Source organism: Zalophus californianus, chromosome 10 (assembly GCF_009762305.2).
Source record: "Zalophus californianus isolate mZalCal1 chromosome 10, mZalCal1.pri.v2, whole genome shotgun sequence".
NCBI lineage: Eukaryota > Metazoa > Chordata > Mammalia > Carnivora > Otariidae > Zalophus > Zalophus californianus.
The window spans coordinates 63081179-63103256 of record NC_045604.1 but is presented as its reverse complement, the minus strand read 5'-3'; the positions used below and the strand labels follow the sequence as shown (position 1 = coordinate 63103256).

At 38.5% G+C, this 22078-nt stretch overlaps 1 protein-coding gene across 6 annotated transcripts in view; it reads left to right on the top strand.

Annotated features, from left to right (window-relative positions):
- Positions 1-22078, top strand: part of AKT3 (AKT serine/threonine kinase 3) — a 316918-nt gene that overhangs the window by 147357 nt on the left and 147483 nt on the right. For all 6 annotated transcript variants that reach the window (XM_027610409.2, XM_027610408.2, XM_027610413.2 and 3 more), the window contains exon 4: positions 13770-13881. In XM_027610409.2, the coding sequence (XP_027466210.1) occupies positions 13770-13881 (112 nt within the window). The remainder of the gene's footprint in view (positions 1-13769; positions 13882-22078) is intronic.

Sequence of the window (22078 nt, the reverse complement as noted above, 5' to 3'; positions counted from 1 at the left end):
TAATGAAATTAATAGGATTGTTGGTTTATAATCTTCCGAAATTCACTGAGTTGTTTTTTGGACAGTTCTGTGCTTTACTCTGAATAGATAGGCCTACCTTTTAATTTTTCTCCAAGGGAAAAATCCTTTTTAACTATTCTGTAATCTAAATGTAATCCTTTCTACTAGGGAAAGAAAGCTGTCTCTTAAGTGTTAGAGCTCTATAGCTCTACAATCAAGGGATTGAGTAGGCTTTAAATACTTTTTTTCAAATGAAGTTATCAGGATTTGTTTATACATACAGGTAAAGTAAACTGTACAATTAGATTTTGAAAAAATAAGTAAGATTGGGTCTGGGGAGGGATCATAAAGTAAATTGTGTTTCTAAAGGCATGTGAACTTGAAAATATTGAGATTCTTTTACAAGAGAAAAAGGATTAGTTGTGATAAACTCCATTGCATCAGAAATGTTTTCTGAAGCTTTGTTTGTTTGAATTCTGGCTGTGATGAATAAAACAGAACAATTAGAAGTACCTTATCCCCTGAAGCTTACAGTATAGTTAAGGAGATGCACATGAAGCAGTCTGTACATAACAGTGTGTGATCGGGTACCAGCATATGGAGTATAGATGTTAAGTGCACTAGGTCTTCAGGAGTAGAGAGTAAGGACTGGGATCATTAGAGAGTTTCAGGGACCAGAATCTAGGTAGAAGGGAAGAGCAGTGTTTCAGGTGAGGGAAGCAGTATGAATTAAATCCTGAAGTTAAGAATACTCAGGGAGATTTTTAAAAATCAAACAAAAGCAGAAGCAAACCTGTAAATACAGAGCACAAACTGATGGTTGCCAGAGGGGACGGGTGGGGGGAATGGACAAAATGGGAGAAGGGGAGTGGGAGGTACAGGCTTCTAGCTGCAGAATGATTAAGTCACAGACTACAGGGTACAGCGTAGGGCATATAGTCAGTGGTATTGTAATAGCCTTGTGCGGTGACGGATGGAAGCTGCACCTTTGGGGAGCCCAGCGTAACGTACAGAGTTGTTGAATCACTGTGTTGTACCCTGAAATGAAAAGAAGAATCAGGGAATGTTTAAGGGACAGTGAAGATAGATAGACAGATAGATAGATAGATAGATAGATAGAAAGAAAGGAAAGAAAGAGAGAGAGAGAGAGAGAAAGAAAGAAAGAGAAAGAAAGAAAGAAGAGAGAAAGAAAGAAAAGAAAGAAAGAGAAAGAATCAGGAGAAAGTACTCACTGTTGTTTTTAGACTCCACACGTGATGCCATACAGGATTTGTCTCTCTCTCCCTCTGGTTTATTTCACTTAGTGTAATGCCCTCGGATGTCATCCATGTTCATCCATGAAATTGCGGATTTTTTTTTAATATATCACATTTTCATTATCCATTCATCCATCATAGGGAAGTTGGGTTGTTTCCATAAGTTGGCTGCTGTAAATCATGCTGTAACGAACAGATTTAAATTTTTTGGCTATATAACCAGGAATGGGATTGCTGGTTCATATGGTAGTTCAGTTTTTAATTTTTTTAGGAAACATCATACAGTTGTCCATAATGGCTGTACCAGTTTCTCTTCCCACCAGTAGTGTATAAAGGTTCACTTTTCTTCACAATCTCAGCAACATTTGTTATTTCTTGTCTTTTTGATTCTAGTCATTCTGACAGGTGTGAGGTGATATCGCATTGTGGTTTTGGTTTGCATTCCCCTGATGATGAGTGATGTTGAGCATCTTCTTACGTCTCTGTTGGCCATCTGGATGTCTTCTTTGGAAAAATGTTTATTCACCTCTTCTGCCCATTTTTTAAATCAGATTGTTTGTTTGTTTGTGTTGAAATATTTTCTCCCATTCAGTAGGTTGCCTTTTTGTTTTGTGGATGATTTACTTTGCTGTGCAGAAGCTTTTAATTTTGGTGTAGTCCCAATAGGTTAATTTGGCTTTTGTTTCCCTTGCCTCAGGAGACCTATCTAGAAAAATGTTTCTACTGCTGATGTCAGGGAAATTCCTGCCTGTGCTCTTTTCTAGGATTTTTATGGTTTCAAGTCTCACATTTAGGTCTTTAATCCATTTTATTTTTGTGTATGGTGTAAGAAAGTGGTCCAGTTTCATCCTTTTGCATGTAGCTGTCCGGTTTTCCCACCACCATTGTTGAAGAGACTGTCTTTTCCCCCACTGGTTATTCTAGCATCCTTTGTTATGGATAAAATGACAAAATAAGTGTGGGTTTATTTCTGGGGCCTCCGTTCCATTGATTTATGTGTCTGTTTTTTTGCTGATACTATACTGTTTGGATGACTACAGCTTTGTTCTTTCTCAAGATTGCTTTGGCTACTTGGGGTCTTTTGTGGGTCCATATAAATTTTAGGATTATTTGTTCTAGTTCTGTGAAAACTGCTATTGATATTTTGATAGGGATTGTGTTAAATCTGTAGATTGCTTTGGGTAGTATGGACATTTTAACAATATTTGTTTTTCCAATCCACGATCAGGGAATCTTTTTTCATTTATTTATGTCTCCAATTTCTTTCTTCAGTGCTTTTGTAGTTTTTGGAGTACAGATCTTTCACCTCTTGGTTAGTTAAGTTTATTCCTAGATATTTCACTCTTTTGGTGCAGTTGTAAAGGGGATTTTTTTGGTGATTTCTCTCTCTGCTACTTCATTTTTTAAAAAAGATTTATTTATTTATTTGAGAGAGAGAGAGCATGAGCGGGAGGGGCAGAGGGAGAGGGAGAGAGAATCTGAAGCAGACTCCACAGCGTGGAGCCCAACATGGGGCTCAATCTCATGACCCTGAGATGATGACCTGAGACCCTGAGACAAAACCAAGAATTGACACTTAACCGACTGCACCACCCAGATGCAGGTGCCCCTGCTACTTCATTATTGGTGTGCAGAAATGCAACAGATTTCCGCATATTTTATATTCTGTGACTTTATTGAATTCATTTATCAACTCTAGTAGTTTTTTTGGTGGGCTACTCATTGTTTTTATGGCAAGGAATAAAGTTTTAAAAAGATTCCGGCTTATGAGTAGCTTTAAAAAGTCAGACTAATGGGGTTGAGCTTTCTCTTGCAGAGACTAGTAGATTAGTAGATTTTTGAGAAGGAGAATGACCTGTGGAATAAGAGCTTGAGTACGACTAATCAGGCCAGTAATAGGTGGGACACACTGGACAGGGAGGAGGGTGGGCAAAGGGAGACAGTCTGGGAGGCCATTTCAGGGATCCAGATTTTGGTAATTAGTGCCTGGTTGGCTGTCACCAGTGGAAAGAGACGTTTATGAAAGAATTGTTCAGATGAATGTTGCTGGCTTAGCTATGGGTTGGAAGAGAGTCAAGGATGACTGACGATGTGTTTCTTGGGTGATTAGGAAAATGATACAGAAATAAATTGAGTAGAAACACTGTCGATGTGATAATTTTCAGTTTGAAGGATAAAAGACAGAAACAAAAAATGAAACCCGTTTAGGTATGTTGAGAATCAGGTAATAGTAGGGCCTCAGGAGTGAGATGTCAGCTTTGCCACATGGACGGTTCAGGTTTGAGAATCATCAGACACTGGGCGACGTTTGAGGCAAAGCCCCATGAGAGCCTCCCCAGCATTACATCCACAGCCCTTACCAGGTCATTAAAGATCTTCCCAACCTCATTTCCTACCGTGTCCTAAACTTACCTTTTCTTCCAGCCACCCTGGACTCCTTGCTGTTTCTCAGACACATCTGTGGGCTCCTTCCAGCCGTGGGTCTTTGCACTTCCTGTTCCTTCCAGCCATGGGTCTTTGCACTTCTTGTTCCTTCCAGCTGGATCACTCTTCCCACAGATGGCTGCCTGGTGCCTCCATTTACTAAAGGAAGCCCTTTCTAACACTTCTTCTAAAGTAGTACCACCTCCCTGTCATTTCAGCTTGTTGCCCTGCTTCGTTTCTCTTTGTAATCCTTACAAGCACCTGCTCTGTTATAAATTAGTTGTTTTGCTTGGTTATTACTTGACCACTCCTCTTCTCCATAAAATCCAAGTGTGAAAAATCGGGACTTCATTTTGTTCACCCCTCTACACCCAGGGCCTAGCTTGTTTGCCTGGCATGCTGCGGGCACACAATAAATATTTACTTAATGAGTGTCTGAATTTATTAAGGACAAAATTATCAGAAAAGAAACGTTTAACACAAAGCCCTGAGCCTAAGGGAGCAGCTCAGTTGGGAGAAGAGATCCTAAGAAAGAATACTCGGAAGTGGTCAGAGAGATGGACACAAAGCTGGGCAGGTCGGTGTCCTGGGGCCACGGGGGCGGGGGAGACCTGAAGGAAGGGGGCCAAGAACATCAGGTGCAGCAAAGAAATGAAAACAAGAACAAGGAGAAGATATCTGATGAGGGGATTTTAGGAGAGACCCTAACCACAGCCTTGATGATGGTTAGGGAGAGGTGACAGACAAAGGCCACGACTGTAGTGTGTGGTTTTGATTAGCAGGGGCAGTTAGGGGAGGGAAAGCATGCCTCTTGGTCTGTGTGTATGTTTATGGTTCCCTCACCTTGGTGTGTGCTGGTAAGTGCTGATGAGGGGGTGTGACTAGAGATTGTCCCATTGATACAGAGAGAGGTGCAAGGCATTTAGGTTGTAAGTGAGAGTCCGATACTAAAGAAGCTGATTATTCCAGCAGTGATTCCTATAAACTTTGAAATGCCCAGTGAGATATTCTGAAGTTTCAGTTGCATTAAATAAGTTTAATTAACTAGAAGTGGTTTCATTTTCAGCATTCTCCTGTATATTTTATATTTTAAAAAATAATTTCCTTTTCCACTGTCAGCCATTTAAGCCTTTGGTAGTTTATTTTGGTACATACTTTGAGGAAAGAATCTAATATTATCCGGGAGGGGGTTTCTATTTTTGACTTTTTGTGATGGGAAATGTCAGACATACAGATCAATAGAATAGGTGCTTGGACTCTCCTATGTCCATTACCTGTACTTAAAAGTTATCATTTTACCAGACTTACATTACCATTTCATTAAGATATTTAATGTAAATTAAGATATGATGACATTTATCCCTGAATCCTTGAGTACAGATCTCTGTAAACAATAAGGAATTTCCCCCACATAATTATAGTACCACTATCCACCTAATAAAACTTAGAAATCTTTAATATTATCTAACAAAAAAATTCGTATTCAGGTTTCCCCGGTTGTCACCTAAAATATCGTCAGCAGCTGGCTTGTTTAAAGCAGAATACATTAAGGACCACACGGTGTATTTGATGGGCATGTCCCTTAAGCCTCTACTGGTCTGGAAGAGTTCTATGTCCTCTACCAACACCCCCACTTCGGTTACATTCACTTCATAAGGAGACAAGGCTGTGTGACCTGTGGAAAGGCCCCTCTTCTGGAAAGCTCTGCTGATTGCTTCAATGAAGTGTCATCTCACTAGTTACATGACTAAATTTGTCCTATATTCTCTCGTTATGTTTATTCATTTGAGACTGGTTGTGTTTGGCACAGGACTAGGTAATCAAAGAGCATGGACTTTGTCCTTAGAGAAGTTGGAATATACATTCTTGTCAAATTCTTTTAAAATTCTGCTATTAAATCCCACTTTCATCATATTGCAAGTCTAAATTAGTTTTTCTTGTTTAGTTAAAACAAAACTGGTGCTTATGATTATTTTTCAGATTTTAACACAGTACCCAATAGCAAACTATGTTAAAATGGTTAGATGTCATCCTGCTTACATCTGATAATCCACTTCTATTTGTTTCATAGGTTATTATAATAAACTACCTACTGTGATATCTGAATATAGTAGGGCTCTGTGCCACTGTTCAATAGGATGATGTAGACCTTCATTTACTGAAATGAAGAATTCACAACATATGAAATGAGCAGAGCACTTACCTAATATGTCCCATATGTTATGGTCTCTCTCTCTCTTTTTTTTTCAGATTTATTTATTTATTTTGGAAAGAGAAAGAGCATGAGTGGGAGGTACAGAGGGAGAGAAAGTCTCAAACAGACTCCCCACTGAGCACAGAGCCGGATGCAGGGCTAGATCCTAGGACCTCGAAATCATGACCTGAGCCGAAACCAAGAGTCAGATGCTTAACTGACGGAGCCACCCAGGCACCCCTGGTCTCATTGTTATTTAAAAAAAAAGCTTAGGAAAGATCAGAAAGAATGTACATTAAAACATTAACAATGTTTCTGCCTGTGTGGTAGGATGATGGTTAATTTTCTTTCAGTTTTAGCTCTCCTTGTTTATGACTTTTTCTACAGTAAGCATAGATGATTTATACAGTGAGAATAAATAAAGCAAAGAGTTCAAAAACCAGCTTGGCTGCAGAACATTGTGAATGTACGTAATGCCATAGAATTGTACATTTGAAAAGGGTTAAAATAAATTTTATGCTTTGTGGTTTGTTGTTGTTGTTTACCACAATTAAAAAAAAGAAAAAAGAATCCGTGGCTATTATACTGCAGAAAACAAAACCAAAAAGCAGCTTGCCTGGTCATATGTTTTGAGTTCCCTAGATGTTGCGTGCCTCTTGTAACTCTTGTTAGTAAATGCTTATGTCGTTTCGTATCTTAATTATTGTCCCACAGTGACCATAGTATATTTTTACTTGAAATCAAGTGTGCAGAGTGTGGGCAGAAAGCAGTTATTCCAGAGGACTCTGGAGGTGTTTCCTTTGTTTGTTTAATTAGAGGCAGGATTTGGTGGACAAGACAAGATGGAGAAATGCTGATGGGAAACATGTTGGCTCTGAAAGTCTACTTCCGGTAAATGGTGGTATCTGTGGTGATCATATTCATTAAAGAAAAATGTATCAGGAGAGGTTCACTTTAACATGTCATGATTTCAGTCCACAAATAGTATCCCATGTTAAAACCAGAGTAATGAAGTTTATGGTAATTAAAATGTTAGAATTGAAATGTGTATCATAAAGTGAAAAACATCTTCTAGAGTACAGTATAGTGTTAGTAAGCCAATCTTACTCCCCTCATTTATAGAATTTGTTGTGTTATGAAATATAATGTAAGAACGTCTTGGATTTCTGTCCTGTCTCCTTAGGTGGAGAAGGCTATGTTGACTCCAGGTTAATAGGGAGATATTTCAGACAGAAACCGCTAGAAACATGGAGCTGGATCAGTGCAAGTTTGGCAATTACTTTTCCATCATCAATAATTGAAAAATCTTACTAGCTTTGTTGGTATTGCAGGGTGTGAGACCCAGCAGCAAGAGCACCCAGAGGTTTTGTTGCCTTCTTACTACCTACTTCTGTCCCTTCTGCTCTTCATTCTCGGTCACCTTCCCTCTACATGCCTACTTGGAGAAGCAGGAAGTACCCGGGTCTGGATCCTGCTAGGGGATAATCCTCATACCTGTCCATCCTTAGGCTGTGTTCAGAGCCAGGGGTAAACACATTGGGGCCCTCTCAGGTGAAAAATGTCCTGGATTTCTTTGTAGGGAGGGTATGGGGAGGTGTAGAAGATGGAGCGGACTGTCCCATCCCTTGGACAGTTGGCTGCTGAGCCTTTAAGACACTTTCCTAGCAGTTTATTCCCTCCAGAAGAGCATGGAATTTGGATTTAGGTAGACCTGAGGGTAGATCCCTATATAGTTTCTTGCAAACTGTATGTTTTGGGGCAAGTTATTTGGCTAGTCTCAGTTCATTCATTTATGGGACAGAGGACAAGAACACCTCGTAGGCTTGTCCTCTGGATGAAATGGGGGACACTGAGGGCCCATCAGTGCCTGTGGGGCCTGGCACATAGTGATCACAGAGCAGATATCCTCCATGGGACCCGCTCTTTACCGGCGCACCTGCCACACTCCTCGCTCTCTCTGGACTGAATGAATCTCTTCAGGACGCATGTGTTGAGTCTTAATGACACCCTATGCTTTTGTGCTCCCAGATAGTAAAAACTTTAAACAAAAGGAAGAAATGCTTTCTGGCCCCTTTAAAGAAATCCACAATGGTATTATATCGGGGGGCTCAAAAATACAATCTCAGTATCATCATTATAAGTGACAGCATTATTTCATTATGTGATTTAACTATAAAGAGTCTCTTATGCCTTTGTTTTTCACGTTGGATATTAGTAGAACTTATTTTTAAAAGAAAGAAATTAGCATTTCACGGGTTCTAGAGGTTGAAGTAAAATCTAATATTTTTAATAAATTCTGAACAGGTGATATAAAAATTCTTTTTGGCATATATTTTTTTGATCTGGCGTGTTACTGTCCCTCTAATTGGCCTCCAGTTTACAGAGTAATTACAGCTTCAAATAAACTTGGTCGCCTGTGGTTCAGAGTGTCTAAAAATAAGCAGAACACTTGAAATTTAGCTTGTAGTTTAATTTGCTCAGGTGAGTTTAGTATAACTAACTCAAGTACCAGTGTAACAACAAATACTTTGCTGGAAAGTATTATGGACTGTGATATAATAAAAGTTAGCTACCTGGCATTTTATATAAGAACACATGCTTTTTTCTTGTGTGTTAAGTAGTTCCAGAAATTCTAGCTAGTTATTTGAGTAATAGCTTTTCAGAATTGTTATTTGAAGCTTCTGCTTTGGGTTTTAAAATTTTAATGTGGCCCAGCTTGAATTGGGGACCTTTACATAATTAAAAGGAAAATATTCTTCTAAAGAAGTATTGGCTAATCTGTTTATTAGCCACCATTCCCTTTAAGAATAAGAGTGGATGGAACTGGAGGGTATTAATGCTGAGCGAAGTAGGTCAGAGAAAGACAATTATCATATGGTTTCACTCATACGTGGAAAATAAGAAACAGCACAGAGGATCGTAGGGGAAGGGAGGGAAAACTGAATGGGAAGTCATCAGAGAGGGAGACAAACCGTGAGAGACTCTTGACTCTAGGAAACAAACTGAGAGTTGCTGGAGGGGAGGTGGGTGGGGGATGGGTAACTGGGTGATGGGCATTCAGGAGGGCATGTGATGTGATGAGCACTGGATGTTATATGCAACTGATGAATTATTGAACACTACATCTGAAACTACTGATGTACTATATGTTGGCTAATTGAATTTAAATTAAAAAAACGCAATATTGGGGAAAAAGTAAGAGTCCCCTTTAAGAATGAGAGTTCAGACATGAACTATGTTCTGAAAACTTCCATATTTTTCTTCATTTTAGGGCGAGCTATAGGATGTGTTCATGATTTTGTATTATGGCTAGCATAAAAGAACCCAAAGTTTTTCTGTTTCCTGGCCCACTTGTTCAAACATGGTGATTTCAAGTGTCAACTGTTCGGAATTCAGATTCAGCTCTTTAACCACATTTGTTTCTGTTTTCTGTACAGCAATAAACCCTGGGACTTGGTGGTGGAGTGTCCTCTTCTCTTGGTACTGACCCAAATACCGCTTGAATATGTTGAGTCAGTTTTGGTAGCTGCTTGTCTCTTTTACCGTCTCAATTTAGTATTTAGAAATAGGATTCATTTATAGAGTATATAAAAAATATAAAATATAGGCTTATTTCTATTTTACTGCTTGTTCATAGTAACATTTTTGTTCAACTAGGCTTCAGAAGGACCTGATTGAAACCTGCTCATCTTTGAAGTGTCTGTCCTCCATTCTTCACATTAAATGCCACTCAGTCACTTCTCATGAAGTATTGATGGTGTCCCCTCACGTGCTGTCACGTCACACGCGCTGTGGGGGAGTGTGGGGCCCGTAATTCCTAATTTCTACTAGGACATCACGTTAACCTGGATTAAACCCTGGCCAGAAACTTAATAGGAGTTTTGTGAAGAAGGAACTATATTGGAAGAACAGTGGTCTTCAAAGAGAATCGGATTGGGTCTGTGCTTTATAGGGATAGATGTAAGCTATGCCTACTTATAGTGTTGATATTTTAAAACTTTCAGATTTCAAACAAGAATATGAATTGGCATTCCGTATTTGGTATTTTTTAACATTCAGGCCTCAAAAGGTGTGTAACATTGCTGTACAATATCTCACTGTGAAACAATAGATTTTATGACCTGTCGAATCTACCACCTTTTCATTATCTTACACACCACCAGGTTCTCACTTTCCTCCTTACCCAGTTTAAATTCATCAGTGGATTCTCTCAACCAAGATGTCTTACATCCTCTCTTCTCTTTCTTGCTTTGCCAGACTTACTTGGTTAAATTACAGCTTTGCTGAAATCCAGGCCTCTGTGCCCCACCTGCACCCATGTAGCTGAATGTATCTGGGGAAAATACACAACCGTGATCCTTGGCACTAGCTTGAATTCTTGATCATTCCATTCCAGTGGGTTCCTGATGCTGCCCAGCTGTCATGTTATATTTCCCTAGTCTGTTTGCTCTTTCATTCTCCCAGAAGGCTATTGGAGACTTCCTCTCTTCGCAGAGCACTGGCGCATCTTCTTCCAACCTGATTCTTAAAGATGGCTTTACACACTAATTCACTGAAAACAATAGGAGCAACAAGAAAATCATTTCTATCAGCTCCTGCTTGCCCTGTATACCCTTGACTGCATTTGGGCCCTTTTGTCTCCATGTCTTGTTCTGTCACTAAACTGCCTGTACTCCTGACTAGAGCCAGCCCTCTACTTGTCCCGCAGATCCCATCCTTTCTTGACTGCATAAGTTGCTCCAAAAGTTTACTCCTCTTTCTTATGTCATCAAAATTACCTTCTTGTTGGATTAGTGCTATCAGAATTCATCCATTTGGACAGCGTTCATTAAGTGTCTGCTATCAGGAAAAATAGACACCGTTGGGGCGCCTGGGTGGCTCGGTCGGTGAAGCGTCTGCCTTCGGCCCAGGTCATGATCCCAGGGTCCTGGGATCGAGTCCTGCATCGGGCTCCCCGCTCAGCGGGAAGCCTGCTTCTCCCTCTCCCTCTGCCGCTCCCCCTGCTTGTACTCTGTCTCTCTCTGTCAAATAAATAAATCTTTTTTAAAAATTAGACACTGTTTAGGCACAGATGGGCACAGTTCTTGGGCTAAGAATATATCAGTGGAGCTTACGTTCTTGTTGAGGAGATAGGAAGCAAAAAAGATACTAAGTTAGTCATTTCGTATGTTTGAAGATAACATGGTATGAAATAAAAAGTAGAGCAGGTAAGAGGGGTGGGGGCGTCCTGGATGAGGGGTGCAGGTCACAGTGCTAGTAGCATGGTCAATGAGGGGTGCAGATCACAGTGCTAGTAGCACGGTCAGTGAGGGATGCAGGTCACAGTGCTAGTAGCACGGTCAATGAGGGGTGCAGATCACAGTGCTAGTAGCACGGTCAATGAGGGATGTAGGTCACAGTGCTAGTAGCATGGTCAGTGAGGGGTGCAGGTCACAGTGCTAGTAGCACGGTCAATGAGGGGTGCAGGTCACAGTGCTAGCAGCACGGTCAAGGTAGGTGTCCGTGAAAAGGTGAGGTCTGGTCTGACACTTGAAGGTGGTGAGGCGTTAGCTGTGGGCTGTGTGAGGGGACAGAGTGCTGGGGGAGGAGGTGCAGTACACATTCGAGGAAGTGCAAGGAAGTGGGCGGGCTGCAGAGGGGCCTGAGAGAGAATACTAACTAGGTGAGGAGGTCAGGAACTTAAGTGGGGTGGGTGGGAGCCCCAGATCACATAGGGGCCCTGTTGATCATTGAAAGGCCTTTGTTTTCTATTCTTGGTGAATTGGAAACGCTGCAGGATGTATATATGTTTTTTTCCACAGTTGATCATGTTAAGAAGGTTTCTGCATGTGTTGAGAACAGACTGTAGTGAGGGGCAAGGAGAGCTGCTCTAGAGTTTTCAGAGTGCTTACGTGAGAGAGAGGTGATTTGTTTCGATAATAATGGAAGAGGTGAGAAGTGATGCTGGATATCTTTTGAAAGCGGAGCCAACAGGATTTCCAGAATGAGATAGGAGAAGAGAGAGGAGGACTTAAGGTGAGCCCAGGGCTTTTGACCTGCGCACTTGAGAGGATGGAGGCGCTGCTGGCTGAGATGGAGGGAGTGGAAGCCGAGGTGGGCAGGAGACCAAGGGTAGGAGAGATCCATTTGCTTTTGGACGAGTTCAATGTCTTTTTTTTTTTAAGTTTTTATTTAAATTCCAGTTAGCTAATATACAGTGTAATATTCGTTTCAGGAGCCACAGTATAGTGATTCAACACTTCTATACCTCCCCCTGTGCTCATCATGACAAGTCCCGAGTTCCAACGTCTTTTAGGATACACTTCCTAGCTTTAAGTAATGGATCCAGCCCTCCCATGTTTCTGTGTAGGAAGAGCTTTATGGCACCTGGGGAGGTTGAGGCATTCGGCAGTGAAAGTCTGAAGTAGAACTGCATCCCTGGTGAAAGCCAGGTAATGGCATATATTACCGGTATCAAACAAGAGCACCCCCCATGTTTTCAGTCTGGATGATAGGAAAGTTAGGAAAGCCAGGAGAAGGAACAGAATCGGGAGGAAAGATAGTAGGTTTTAGGAACCAGTAATTCAACCAGGTAGATACATCCACTGTATAGTTAATCACGGGTATCACAAAATACAGATCCAAGATGGAAAGAAGTTCAGATTTTTATATTGGTCAACCAAGAGATGATGATAGCTGAAACCATGAAACCTTGTTAGAAAAGAGAAAAAAACTAAGCAGAGATCCTAGGTGAATGATCTTTTGGGGTGCAAGGAGTCTATGAGCTAGTCCAATGTGGCTAATGCCTGGGTCCTGTAGAGACTTAGAGATGGTAGTTGATGGTCGCTAGTGATGGAGTAGAACAGAACAGGCAGACACTGAGAAAACACAGCTGACTTGTCAGCTGCGGGGAAATTGTTTCTTCCAAAGAGCAGTGTCAGTAAACAACCCTACCCTACTTTGTCTTGTTGTCCAATACCATGCATCCTTAAAGACCAGCTCAGGTATACACCTGATGATAATAGCTAACGTCTATTGAAAACTCATTATATGTCATATGCTCTGCTGAGTCTTGTGCTGATTTATTATTAATTCCTGCACCAAGTTTATGTTGTAGGTGCTTGTTCCCCCTTTAATACTTGAAGACTGGAGAGATTAATTAACTTGTCCAAGGTTACATGGTAGGAAAAGAAGTTGAATCCAGGAATACTGGTGTTAGAATCCACACTCTCAGCCACTACAAAATGCTACTTTTCTTTGAAGTCTTCTGAGGTATTCCCTGACATAATTTATCCCTTTTGACCAACTGGCTCCACGGGCTGTGATCGCTAAGAGTTTAGGTGGTATATACGGTCAAAAGGCCTATCCTCTATATAATCTAGGTGAGGGATACGGATACCTTCTTAAATGATACATAATAGTATAAGATAGTGCAGGTGAGGGATACAATAACAAGTAATGTGAATATGGAGAGGGGAATGTTTGGTTTAGGACCAGGCTGATAGGAAAGGCTTCATGGAAAGTGTAGGATTGGCTCTGGGCCTTAAAGGATAGGTGTGGCTTTGAGTGTAGGTGCTTACATGCAGGTAGGGGTGAAATCAGTGGACACCATTCCAGACAGTAAGAGCAGCTAGGGCAAAGGGGCCCCAGCAGCTGGGGCAAAAGCTAGGGCAGAGTAATATGTATTTGGGGAAACTTAAGTCATCCAGTTTGGTTGGTTAATAGAGCATGTGGTCAGAATGGGTGTTGGATTGGAAAAGAAGACTGAGGTCAGTTGGGAAAACCCTGGGTGGAGGTCCATGGAAAGCTGTGAGGTTACAGTAGTTTCGCCTAGAACAGAACTCTGTCGTTCTTGACTGTTTAGTTCGTGGTTTAAATATAAGTATATTCAAAGAGACATTTTATGTTATTTCTAGAATGCCAGTTAATGAAAACAGAACGACCAAAGCCAAACACATTTATTATCAGATGTCTCCAGTGGACCACTGTTATAGAGAGAACATTTCATGTAGATACTCCAGAGGAAAGGTAAGAAATTTGTTTTTCCTATTTCATGAAAAAGCAACATTCGGTATAAAGATATATGTGTATCTGACTTCACCATTTGTAAATATATGTGAACATATTTGTAAAATCCTATAGTCCCTTAATAATTGTGTCTGGTATAATAGGTGAATAACAGAGGCTTGGAACATATTAAATCAAAACCTCTAGAACTGCTATAAGATAGTCTTCTTAACAAAAACCAGGACATTTAAAAATTGAAATATAAATTGGGACATTTTTATAACATAAACTACCTTTAAAATGGTTGAATTGATTGTGTTTATATTTGGAATCTTAAGGTTAGTAATAGCAAAAGGTTTCAAGTAGCATTGCCATTATGCAAGGGACTGCCTGAAGTATTGGGCTTGGGAAGGATTCTGAGATTGGGGCTAAGCTCCATGAGAAAAACAGTACCAGGATTGATTGCCATCGACTGTCCTCATTGCTAAAGAGGGGAGTGGCAACTTCATTTGGCCATATTGTCACCCTCCTGATCTATGCATTCCTGCAACCCCTGCCCCAACCCCCCGGTTCTGTTTTAATACCCTCTGATCTGGTGGTGACTGAGTTAAGTCCAACAACCACAACCACAAAACCATTTTCCTGCACAGATGTTATCATGGTTGATCCAAATCAGCAACTTTGTGAAGTTAAATGTTACTAGCCTTATGTTCCAAATGAATAAAGCAGGTCTTAGGAGACTTGTCTAAGATTTAAAACAAAAATAACCTCCCATAAGGTATAGTAAATAGTAAAATATTATTGTAATAATGCTTTTCAATCAGTAAACAGTAAATGGCAATGTGCGATTACTTTAGAAAGGAAAGAAAAATAGAAAAGAACTAGAAATTAGTTATAATTTTATAACCAGAGTTAAGGGCAGATCTTATTTTCTTTTATACACTCCCAGTCTTATTCTCTGCAGATGTATTTAGGTCTTGAGCATATATACAATTCTGTATGTCTTTTTCTCCCTGTCCACTCCTGTCTTCCGTGGGCATTTCTATCTGCTAAGTCCTCAGTTTGCTTATAGTTCCACCCATAACCATGACTGGGCTAATTACTATTCATCTGTCAGATCTGAGCTTCCAATACCACATTTCCTACAAAACCTTCTCTGACTCTTGTAGATGAGAGAGGTGCCCCTGCTATAGACTGCGTATCTCCCTGCACCTTTTATATCAAGTATATCAGCACTGTAGTCTTTGTTTGCCTTTCTTGCTAGACCGTGAGATTCTTGACTAGCAAGGATCGTAGCTTCCTTGCTCGATATTCTATTCTATCTTTACAGCATAGTCCAGGATCCAGCGTCGTATTTGTTGACTGGCTGAATGAATGGAACTTTTCCCATGTCACTATATAGTCTTTGAAAATATTATTCTTAGTGGATTTACATTGAAGCATGATTAATTTTGCCATTTATGTTTGCAAAGCTGGATTTATGCCATATCTTAAGACTTTAAAATAGTTCCTGCACTTATATATATCACACCACTTTTCTGAACAGTTTTTTTTTTTTTTTTAAGATTTTATTCATTTATTTGACAGAGACAGCGAGAGGGGGAACACAAGCAGGGGGAGTGGGAGAGGGAGAAGCAGGCTTCCCATGGGGCAGGGAGCCCGACGCGGGGCTTGATCCCAGGACCCTGGTATTCTGACCTGAGCTGAAGGCAGACGTTTAACGACTGAGCCACCCAGGCGCCCCTGAACAATCAGTTTTTATTTGCATTTATGACTAGGAGAAAGCAGTTTTAGTAAAAATGAAAAAACAGCATCTTTATATTTACCATGGGGTGTGTTTTTCTACATTCATCTAGAATCTGGTGCTTGGAGAATTTATATGACTTTAATGTTAATGAAGACTTAGAAAAATGTAGTGAGAACTGGAAAAGCTGTGTATTTTCTATGCTATGTCTGCCAGTCTAAAATCCGTTCTTTTTGTAAATGTAATATATATCTCTACTCTCACTAAAAAAAAAATCATCTATTTGTTTTATTGGATGATAGAAGTTTGGAATCTACTTTTTCCAAAGGATGAGACCATTGTATCAGCTCCGTTCTTCATTTCTTTTCATTGAATAATCCATTCTGTCCTCCCTGATTATGGATGGCACATATACGTAAATATTTGTATTTTTAGGGTTTTTTTTCTTTTTTTTTCCCCTTTGACTTCTCCATCATTCTAGCACTGAGTCCACATGGTTTTAATTAAAGAAGGTTTATAAAGCTTTTAACTTCTAAGGGAGAGAAAAGGCCTTAACTAGAAATAAGAAAATTAAGAAAGGAAAAAAATTTCAGGTAAAAGCAAACATATAGTAAAGCAAAACTCCAGTTACTGCTGTTTGTTTGTGTGTTTTTTCTAAAATGTTCTTAGCTTTTGCAGGCATAGCATCTGCAGATAATAGTAACTTTGTTTCTTCCTTTCAGGTAGGATGGTCTATTATTTTTTTGTTTTTAAATAATATGTAATGCTTTTTGTAATAGCGTACACACATTTTTCCCTGGTTTTAATGAATGCACTTCAAATTATTCACTGTCAACTATGAAATACGATTTTTCATGTCTAGTTTATTTTGTTATACTGGAACATCCACTTTATAGACCCAGATTATTTTCCTTTCTTAGAGCTAATCATTTTCATTGTCACCACGATGGCCCTGCTGCACTCACACACCCATGTTCTTGTGCACGCTTATACCCCCTTATGTTACAACTACGATGAACTACTTAGAGTTTCCCAAGTCCTAATTCTTTAGTGACTCTCACATCGCTTGTGGCTCTTTTTGGCTCTTTTGCCCCTATGCTAGAAATACCTTCCCTTGCTCATTTCTTCCTGTACCAGCTCATCTTATACTTCCCCACTTACAACTCATTCCTCTCCTTTGGTCCCCATTCCAAACTTAACATTGTTTTTCTTAGAGCACCACTGTCTCAGTGCAAACTTGTTATCATTTTACCTATAACACTTCCTTATATGTATTTACAATATCAGGGTTTCCCTTATTACTACTATAAGTTCATATTACAGTATGGCTTATTGAGCTTTAGTAGCATACTAAATATATTTTAGACATTTTATATTAGACATCTTAATTAAATGTTTATTTTTAAATAAATGATCAGCTTAAGAAAATTGATTCATTTTCATATAAGTAGTATATATACTTTAAATAGGAAAATTTACTTGCTTCCTGGGGGGGGGTCTCCATTCTGTTTTCCAAGTTGAGTACATTTTCCAACATTACTTAGCAATTAGAAGATTGCATGAATTCTTTGATTAGTGAGCTATTTGGGCCCAATACTTTTTTTGCAGAGCATACATATATATTTTAATTGTGGTGAATGAGGTAATTTAGGTCAGTAGTCCACCTAAGAACTCTCCAGAAAGATGGACAAAATGTTTAAAAACACACACATACACACACACACACACACACACACACACAAAACAAAAACAAAAAAAAGACATACACGAGGCAATTTGGCTGTGAAGAATTATGGGACCAAAACTTTATAGATGGGTGAAACCCAGAGAGAAGAGCTCACTATTTTACTAGGGGTTCCTGCCAATTCTAGAAGTGTCTGAGATGTTGACATTTGGAGTAACTGTCAGACCTAGGAATCATGTTCTGGAATCCAGGGCCTACCAAAGAGGGGTCATGGTACATCAATACATTTTATGTTGGCACTAGAAGAAAGGATAAACTCGGATTTAGACTTACCTTTTAAGGATTGAAGTCTAGCTTTAAATTATTTCAGGTCTTAAATTTGGTTAATGTGATCCACTTTTGCTAGTCTCCCTGGAACTTGTTAAAAGCAAATATAGGGCGCCTGGGTGGCTCAGTTGGTTAAGCGACTGCTTTCGGCTCAGGTCATGATCCCGGAGTCGTGGGATCGAGTCCCACATCAGGCTCCCGGCTCGGCGGGGAGCCTGCTTCTCCCTCTGACCCTTTCCCCTCTCATGCTGTTTCTGTCTCTCTCTCTCTCAAATAAATAAATAAAATCTTTAAAAAAAAAAGGCAAATATAAATAATCTCAAACTGTCTGTTTACATTTTAATGTACATTGTTTGATATGGATTAAAAAATAAACAAGTACACAAAGATTCAAAGATTTAGAAACCACAGAGACAAAATCAGGCAACTGAGTCAGATTCATGGGCTCTCTAGATAATGGAGTTATCAGACAGAATTTAAAAGAACTCTGTGTGAGTATATTCAAGGAAATTACAGTTAAGGCTAGGAAATTCATCAGAGCTAGAAATTATAAAAAAGAATAAAATGGGAATTCTAAAATTGAAAAACAAGATATTTAAAATCATGAGTGCTGGTGGATGGTTTTAACAGTAAACTAGGCCTAACATTGGGGAAAATTAGGAATTTAAACATAGGTTATAACAGAATATGCAGAATGAAACATGGAGATAAGGATGGAAAGTAAAAATGAATAAGAAGGCAACGTAAGATGAAAAGAATGTAGTAAGAAGGTCTTATTACATATACATAATTGGAGTCTCAAAATGGAAGAGTGAAAGAATGGGTCAGAAGGTATTTGTAGTGATAATGGCTGAGAAATTTCTAAAATGGTTAAAGATAACCAAACCACATATTCAAGAAGTCCTGTAAATCCCATGCAGGAAAAATACAAAGAAAACCCACTTAGTCTCATTAGACTTTTGAAAGCAAAGACAATGGGAAAATTCTCAAAGCAGAGAAAAAAGATAAGTTGCCTTTAAAGGAGCATCAATTAGACCAAAAGGTGATATCAATAGAAATAATTGACATGGAATATATGGGATGGAATGATAATTAGAGATAATGGAATGATATTCTCAAAGTGCTGAAAGAATATAAGTGCTAATGAGCAAAAATACTTTCCAAGAGTGAAAGTAAGATGAAAATATTTCAGTCAAATATTTCAATAACTTCAGTTCAGAATTGATAGAATTTCTCACCAGCAGACTTACAGAAAAGGAAATAGTAACAGCATGCTTCAGACAGGGAGAAGAGATACAGGAAGGAATGAAAAACAAAATGGTAAATAAATTGATAAAACCAAAGGAATATTGATCTTATGAATAAAAATAACATTTTGTGGTTTAATTATATGAAGAATTAAAAATCTAATAATATATAAATTGAGGTTGAGGGAAAAATGGGAGTTAATGTCTTATGACATCACTGCATTTTCTTAGAAGACTTAAAAGTATGGACATATAAGACTTTGCTAAATTGAGGATGAATGTTATGACTTCAAGGATAATTGCTAAAAGGAAAGCAAGCACATGATGACTATAATGCTGATATGAGGAGAAATAGAATCATAAAAAATTAATCCAGAGTACATTATGTAGGTTGTCTGTGTGAAGTTAATGCTATATATAAAAATATGCAAAAAAAAAAAAAAAAAAGGCTGAGAAGCCAACAGGAAAAATGAAATGGAATTCTGAAAATTTAAAATAATGAAACAAAAACAGGAAAAAAGAAAGAAGAGAGAAATTAAAAAAAGTAAAATAGTAGACTTATGTGCAACCATATAAATAATTGCATTAAATGTTAATGGATTAAACACTGCAGTTAAAAGGCAGAGAGTTTCAGAATTAAAAATACGAGGCCCACTTATGTGCTGTCTATAAGAAATGCACTTTAAGTATAAAGGCATAGCTAACTTGAAAATACAGATTAGTAAAAATATATCATGCAAATAGTAACTACAGGAAGAGATTTGCTATATCAGATTTCAAAATAAAATAATATTCTAGAGAGTTCCAGGACACTTTATAATGATAATATTGTCATTTGATATGGATGCTGTAACAATCATGAATATGTATGCATGCATAACGGAATTAAACAGAGTAAAGTAGACAATCCCAATCTCAAAAATCTTAAAAAAGATTTTTAAATTCTTTCCAGCAAGTGATAGAGCAGCTAGACAAAAAAATCAGGAAAGTTATAGAATAATACTGTCAACCACCTTGATGTAGTTGATATTTACAGAATACTACACCCAAAAGTGAGAAAATACATTGTTTTCAAATACACATGGTACATTCACCAGGATAGCTCATATTCTGGATCATAAGCAATTCTTAGTATATTTAGCATGATTGATATTATATATAATATGGTTTTTGGCTTCAGTAGAATTGCTTAGAAATCAGTAAGAATAAGAACCTGAAAAACTCTCAACTATTTGGAAATTAAACAGCATACCTCTTAAAAATCATTGGGTCAAAAACAATTCACAGGAGCCATTAGAAAATCATTTTTATTGAAGGATAATGAAAATAAAGCATATTAAAATTTGTGAATGCTTAGAGGGAAATTTATAACGATAAGTGCCTGTACTTGGAAAGAAGAAAGTTAAGTCAATAACCTAGGCTTTCTTTTTAAGAAACTAGAAAAATAAAGTAAACCCAAAGCAAACATCAAGTGGGAACATTCGAGCTAAAAATCAGTGAAATAGGAAACAAAAATAGTAATCAATAAACCAAAGCTAATTCTTTGAAAAAAACTAGAAGAATGGAAAACATCTTAGAAGATTGTTAAAGGAAAAAAAAAAAGGGAGGACACAAATTACAAATATATCAACCCAAGAAAACATCAGAAAACTTGAACAGCCAATGCCAATGAACAGAATTGAGTTAATAATTTAAAAACCTTTCCTCAAAGAAAACTCCCAAGTCCAGATGGCCTCACTGATGAGTTCTGTCAAATATTTAAAGAAATATTACCAGTCCTACACAGTCTTATTTCAGAAAACAATAGAGAAGAGAACACTTTCCAGCTTACTTTATAAGGGCACTCCTGTTTCAAAAACCAGGCAAAACTATCATAAGAAGATAGAACTGTAGTCTAATATACTTGTGACCATCAGTGCAAAATTTCTTAACACAATTTTGACAAATTCAAAAAATGTGGAAAAACAATAATACATCATGACAAAATGGAGTACATCCAAGAGTTCAGTTGCATTATCATCTGAAATCATTAAACTAAATTCACTATATTCAGAGGATAAAGTAGAAAAACTACATGGTCATCTCAACAGATGCAGAAAAAGCATTTGCCAAAATTCAAAACCCTTTCTGACTAAAACACTCAGCTGACAAGGAAGAGAAGGGAACTTACTCAACTTCTATCTATAAAAAACCTACAGCTTATGTGATTATTAAAGGTAAAAGCTTCAGTGCTTTCTCTCTAAGATCTAGAACAGAGTAAGAATGTCTTTTCTCACCACTTTCATGTAACATTGTACTAACGGTCTGCTATAGGGCATTATAAGGCAAGAAAAATAAGTAAAAGGCAAATAGATTGGAAAGGAAGAAGCAAAGTTGCTCTTATTTGTAGACATGTTTGCATGTGTAGAAAATCCAGAAAAATAAAAGGTATTAGAACTGATATGTCAAGTTAGTGAGGCTTCAAGGTACAAGGTCAACATACAAAACCAACTTTATTTGTAAATACTACCAAGAAAAATTAGAAAATTAAAAAAAAAATTTTAAAAGCCTCCACAATAGCATAAAAAATAGTTGGGAATAGGTAACTCAGGAAGGGATCTCTAAAAAGTGAAGAATGCTGCCAAAGAAAGAAACATCCTAAGAAAACAATCAACTGATTTTGTTCAAGGGAGATGGTAGAGTAGGAAGATCCTGAGATCACTTCCTCTCATGGACACACCATTGCTGCAACTATATATAGTATAACTCACTTTGAGAAAAGCCTGAAGACTACTGAACAGCTCTTCCATATTTTAAAAACCACATCAAAAAGAGTGGGAGGTATAGAGACAAACTTGGGAACCAAACCCCAGACACATTGACCCACAAGCAGGAGGGCTATCTCAGGTGCAGACGTCTTCTGTGAGGACCTCTATTGGGCACTCCAGCCCTGGGGATTTGCCCTGGGAAGGCAAGCCTCCATAGCCTCTGGCTTTGAAAAGCAGTGGGGCTTAACTCAAGAGCTTTGAAAATTGGTGGGTCTTAACTCCAGGAAAGGTGGAGAGCTATATATAACTGACAAGGCTCTTAAAGGGTCTCTGCACAGTATCACTCACTTTGAGACCCAGTAGAGAGGCAGTAGTATGAAAGCTTCTGGGCTATATATGAAGGAGATTTATTGACCAATTGTAGGGTTGTGCTGGAGGATCAAGAATCTGTAGGAACTTTCTCTGATAG